General features: G+C 41.6%; 2 protein-coding genes across 2 annotated transcripts in view; one reads left to right on the top strand and one right to left on the bottom strand.

Moving 5' to 3' along the window:
* RABL3 (RAB, member of RAS oncogene family like 3) overlaps positions 1–4,603 on the bottom strand; it is a 41,155-nt gene extending 36,552 nt beyond the window's left edge. The window contains exon 1 of the mRNA XM_037733126.1: positions 4,499–4,603. Within this exon, the coding sequence (XP_037589054.1) occupies positions 4,499–4,544 (46 nt within the window). The 5' untranslated portion in view covers positions 4,545–4,603. The remainder of the gene's footprint in view (positions 1–4,498) is intronic.
* A 109-nt stretch (positions 4,604–4,712) lies between these two features.
* The window catches only part of GTF2E1 (general transcription factor IIE subunit 1), a 46,830-nt gene continuing 45,716 nt past the window's right edge, over positions 4,713–5,826 (top strand). The window contains exon 1 of the mRNA XM_037733128.1: positions 4,713–4,830. The gene's annotated coding sequence lies outside the window, so the exon portion shown is untranslated. The remainder of the gene's footprint in view (positions 4,831–5,826) is intronic.

Raw genomic sequence — 5,826 nt, forward strand, 5'->3', positions numbered from 1 at the left:
TGGGCTCCACCCCCAGACTTTCTGATTTAGCAGGTCTGTCTTGGGGCCCAAGATTTCTAACAAGTTCCCAAGTGATACTGATATTGTTCCAGGGGCCTCACTTCGAGAACCACTGGTCTAGGACAATTTCATATTAATAATTCCTTTCCTTTTGAATGACTTAATCAATTTAGCCTATTTTGGAATTATAGAATCTTAACAGATCTTAGAAGTAATCCCTCTGTCCTGCAACCAGTGCTGAGGCCCCCTCCATGGCATCCTGTTAGAGAGTCTCCCAGACTGTGCTTGAATACTGTCAGTGAGACAGAGTCACCATTTCACAGTTCTAAATTTAGACACTCCAGTACTTCCATATAGTGATTTTTAAAAAGCAGCCAACCACTTAGCCAAGACTTACATTTTAGAAAAAAGGACAATTCTACTCCCTCTTCCACATTATGACCCTTTACGTCACCATCTGATCTCTTTTAGATTTCTTGGGCTTAGGGAAATCTAGTTATTAATGCTAAGGGTAGCATTCAGAGGTTTGTATGAAGAGGAAAGAGACTGAGCTCTTCCTCTACATCCATGTATGGAGTCACTCACTCATTTAACAGCATTTTGGGGGCTCTATTATGATAAGCATGGTTGGTGAATCTTTACAAATCACTAGGTTTATAAAAAATTTAGATCATCTCTTTGATCATATTGTGTATGAATCTATTGTTTATGTTTATTTCTTATTATAAAAAGTTATATTTACAATCTAGAAAGTATACACAAATCAGGGCCAGGCACGGTGGTTCACATCTGTACTCTCAGTGCTTTGGGAGGCTGAGGCAGAAGAATCACTTGAGAGCAGGAGTTTGCGACCAGCCTGGGCAATGTGGCAAGACCCCATCTCCACAAAAAATAAATTAAAAAAAAATTAGCCAGGGCTCATGCCCTGGCCTGCGTCTGTAGTCCTAGCTACTCAGCAGGCTGAGACAAGATGATCCCTTGAGCTCAGGAGCTGGAGGTTGCAGTGAGCTATGATCACACCACTGTACTCTAACATGGGTGACAGTGAGACCCCATCCCTAAAAAAAAAAAAAAAAAGGAAAAAAAAAAAAAAAAAAATCACCTTAAGACTACTGTCAACATGTAGGTTTATTTAATTCCACAAGAACACAAGAACAGTTTTTCTATAAGCAGGTGGTTATTGTGTTTATATACAGCATACTAAAAAACAATAAAACAACATAGGCCTTTGCTTCCATAGCTTGTTCTGTCTGGAATATCTTACCCATCCTCTCCCTTCCCTCCCCACTCCCATTGGCCTGGTGAATTAATCTTTGAAGACTTAGCATCATTCTGTAAAGTATTTTCTGACCCCACACAGGTAGAACTAAGCATAGCATCCACTATTCTCTGGGCCTCCACTGTATCCTGTACATTTTCCTACAGAGCACTTAAAATACATTGTATTACATGTGTTTGTTTATAGGTTTTATTCACTCTACTTAAGTTCCTTGAGGGTTTTTATGCATCTTTTTTATCTTCAGTACTTAGATCAGGCCCTTAATTAGTATTTATTGCCTAAAAGTTTCCATATTATTCCAGAATATTCATAAACATTTAAAGTATCTCCATAGTACTTCAGAGAATAGGCATAAAAATTTACTTAACCATTCTTCCATTATTAAATATATAGGATGTTTTGTAATTTTTGATATGCTACTGAAAAGTTACTTCTGTTTAAACCTTTAAAATTAAAATTATGTTCTTAGTATACCTTCCCAGAAGTAAACTCAGTACTACAAAGGAAACATTTAAAGTTCTTGATATGTATTGACAAATAACTTTCATGGGGGTTACACTGACACCAGTCATACACTTGAGCCTGAAGGTCATGTTGCACCTCAACAATATCATGTAGTTGGCTTTTCATCTTTGTTAAAGATGAAACCCTAAACAGTAAGAACAGCTGAAGTGCTAGGGAATAATGACTAACTTCATTTCTTTAAAAATTTTGGGAGATTCTATGTCTTCACCTTTAGAACTAAATTTGATCAAAAGAATGCACTTGATTTGCTTCGGGGGGAAAAGGCCCAATATAAATAAATGTCACCTCCAAATATAGATGTTTGATAATATGTTAAACTAGTCCCTAATCTCTGAAAGGAAGAGAAAACCATATGGTAGTGAGACTTTTAGGGTTCCTTACCAAATTACCAACCATCACAATAGGATACAAAACAAAACTCCAAACGCTTTTTTTTCTTTGAGACAGGGTCTCACTCTATCACCCAGGCTAGAGTGAAGTGGCACGATCCTAGGTCACTGCAGCCTCAAATCCCTGGGCTCAAGCGATCCTCTCACCTCAGCCTCCCGAGTAGCTGGGACTACAGGCATGCACCACCATGCCTGGCTAACTTTCTGTACTGTTTTTGGTGGAGACAGGGTCTTGCCATGTTGCCCAGGCTGGTCTTGAACTCCTGAGCTCAAGCAATCCACCCACCTGAACCTCCCAAAGTGCTGGGATTACAGGTAAGACCCACCTGGCCCGGCTAAGTCATTTCTTTGTATATTTGTGAAACTCTCAAAATTTTATGAGGAAAATGGCCTTTATTCAAAAATAAACTTGCAGGTTTGAAGCAAAGGCCAAGGAAGTGTAAAAAGCATATTCTAAGCTGTCAGATTGTGTACTTTTAAATTGCAGTTAAAAGGAGACTGACAAAATTACTTTTTAAAAAGATAAAAAGACAGTAACTAATCTTGCACATAAAGCTTAACACGAGCAAATGTGTGACAACATCAATCACTTTCCTGGCTGTCATAGCCGTGTCTTCTGCTTTACAACTAAACCATAAGGGGAAGGGGGGCAGTGGGGAAGCTTACTAATTGCCTGGTTACTTTTCCACATTTAATGTAGCAGCTAATCCTACCCCTGTTATATAATGCATTAATTCCACAGTTATAACCCCAGAACCTAATACAGTGCCTGTTGGAAAGAAAATAAATTGACTAGTTGCCGCAGTTTGTAATATGAAGGGATTGTTAGATACAATAATAGAAAATGGAATTATAGAGGACAGAAAACACCCACTTCACACATCATGAAGAAGTCTGTTAGTTCTGGATTCCAGTCTTAAATTCTGCTTGGTAATACTCTTGCCAAGTCCCTTTAGGCCACCATTACTTTTTTTATCTGTAAAATGGAGTGATTTTATTAAATTAACTTTGACACCACTTCAAGCTACCTGACAAAGAAATGAAGTTGACATAAATCGTGATTATGTTCAGAGTTTCAAAAGGCAACTTTCTTAGGGGAATATTAAATAATTTTCTCTGTAAAATATTTCATAATGTAAATAATATTCAGGGCAATGTGAAAACATCCTTAATGTATCTTTGCCTTCCACAGTTTTATTTAGTTTCTGTAAGGGTAGTTTTTAGGCGTCTCCACCTCCAAGCATCTAGCACAATGTCTTTGCTCACAACACATGCTCTTAGGCCAAATCCAGAACAGCACATCCATAAAATGCAAAGTTAGCATTTATTGAAGTTCCTACGGAGAGTTGGATTATGGAGGAAAAGATAAGGGCAGTGAGGTGGGAGCTGGAAATGCGGACGGACGTCAGGGTCAGCTGTAGTTCTCAAATGTCCCAGGTGTCAAAAGAATTTTTTTTGCATCCATTGAGATTAAAAAATAAAAAAGAGAGTCCCTTAGTAACCAGTAAATGGTTACTTTTGGACTCATAAAAAAAAAATAAAATAAAAACAAAAAAGAAAGAAAAAATTTTATCGCTAGGATTAAACTGGGCTCAGCATTAAATCCTTGCTGCTTCAGAATAAAATTCTTACTTTAATTTCTCTAGTAACAGGTTTTCAATGAAGACCAAACGAGAACAAGGAAATAAAAAGCTCAGTTAACAATAAAACAGGACCATTACCCAGTATTTTATTGCATAATTATAGCTTAGCGTCTAACTACGTGGACTCTGCGTTCAAAAGGATTCTGTCATTTACATCTCTCTGCCTCACTACTCTCATCTGTAAAATGGGATAATATGACTGACCTCAGAATTAAGTGAGTTAGTGCATGCCAAGCGCTTGCCAGTGCACGTTTCTCAATGAACGTTTGACTTCCTTAATGAACAAAATCTCTTGAAGGCACGGTCCTACTAACTAGCCTTAACACAGCACCCGATGCAATACACAATGCCTGCCTTTTTTTTTTTTTAAATAAAAGAATTGACAATACACTCTAGGATGGTGTTGCCCGGGAAAACGATGTGGAAAGCCGCGAAGGCAGAAGGCCCGGGCTCCGCGACCCGCTCCCGCGCGCCGCCGCCGCCGCCGCCGCCGCCGCGTCGTCACACGGAGCAAAGTCCTCTGGGAAGTGTAGTCTTCAGGCCTTGGGAGGGACTTCAGACCCAGGCCGAAGAGCCAGGAAGTTGAGGGAAGAAAGTTTAAGGGAGGGTTATTGGATAAGTCAAAAGTGTCTGGAGCCCCAGACATGAGTTTAGCCGCTCACCTGAGTCTCCCAACACCAGTACCTTCACTCGATCCAGGGAGGCCATCTTGCCACTGCCTTCTCTGGGTTAACGCCTGTTCCGGGATTGTAAGCCAATCAGAGTTGGGCATGGGGGCAGAACCTTCAATTTCATTGGCCGTTCGGAGCGTGACTCGCCTGATAGAATGCTTCACTGAGCTGATTGGCTGGTGTGGTAAAAGGTATCGGGGTGTTTTCCAAAGCTGGTCGCAGGAAAAATGCGTTTTCTTTGTCGCACAAGGGCGTGGCTCATTTAAGCCGGTAGTTGAAGCTCTGAGGGCAGCAGTAGTGGGAGTGTTCGAGGATTCGCTTTGGTAAACCTTGTTCCCTGTTCCTTGTTCGGAGTTCCCTGGCCGGGCATTGCATTTTATGCTTTCTCCTTCCTTTCGCACCCTCTTAACTATCCTCCCGTAATGAGTTACCCTCTTGCCTTGGTCCTCTAAAGAACCATTGACCCCGGAGCGGCCCGTGTGCGACCTCGGGTAGGGCGGGCTTGGCTGCCCCGAGTGTGGCCCTGGACCCAACTGGGAGAGTCTGCGGGAGTTTGGGGTCTTGGGGTCTCGCAGTCTCGCACTGGGGAGGCGTGCACATCACCGAACGCGTCTTATGGAGGGCAGTTGGATCCTAAGATTTCGCGGTAGTCTGCCGCTATGTGTGTGAAGGCGTGCAAAGTGCCATGAAATGCAGTAACAGAAAACCGCAGTCAGATGTGTAGAATCGAAGTTGTTCTAGAACTGGAGTAGTGGTATACTGAAGTAATCTAACTGTACTCTCTGCGTCCACTCTTTTGTCGTTTTGTTCTCCACTCAGCAGTCAGCACAGTCTTTTAACATCGGGAATTTCATCCACTCACCTCCCGCTTAAAACTATTTTAAATTTAAGAAGGGAGTGTCCAATAAATAGCCTGTCCGATTCTGCCGTGGAAGCTAGAGTGTGGAGGAAGTGAAGTGGGGGGAAGCTGGCAAAATGAGCCATGTTGGAACAACACGTGCCTAGGAGACATTTGGAAGGTTTTATGGAATGACTTGTCTGGCTATGCTAGAGGCTGGAAATTAATTGGTGAACAAGATAAAGTCTGATCTTAGGTATAGAGACGGAGAAAGTACAAGAAGGGGAAAGAGCCATGCAACATGTGAAAGGGGATGCTTGTATGCTACTATGGGGAGTCTTCTGCCTCTAGGAGGAAATGTTTTTGAGACTTGAAGGATGATTAAGAGAAGGGGATTTGGGGTAGACAGAGGGCAGAGGGTGCATTCTTTTCAACTTTGTTTCTCTAGCTCCGTGCCTGGTGCACAGTAGTCCTTAAATGC

Source organism: Cebus imitator, unplaced genomic scaffold (genome assembly GCF_001604975.1).
Source record: "Cebus imitator isolate Cc_AM_T3 unplaced genomic scaffold, Cebus_imitator-1.0 Scaffold494, whole genome shotgun sequence".
Taxonomy (NCBI): Eukaryota; Metazoa; Chordata; class Mammalia; order Primates; family Cebidae; genus Cebus; species Cebus imitator.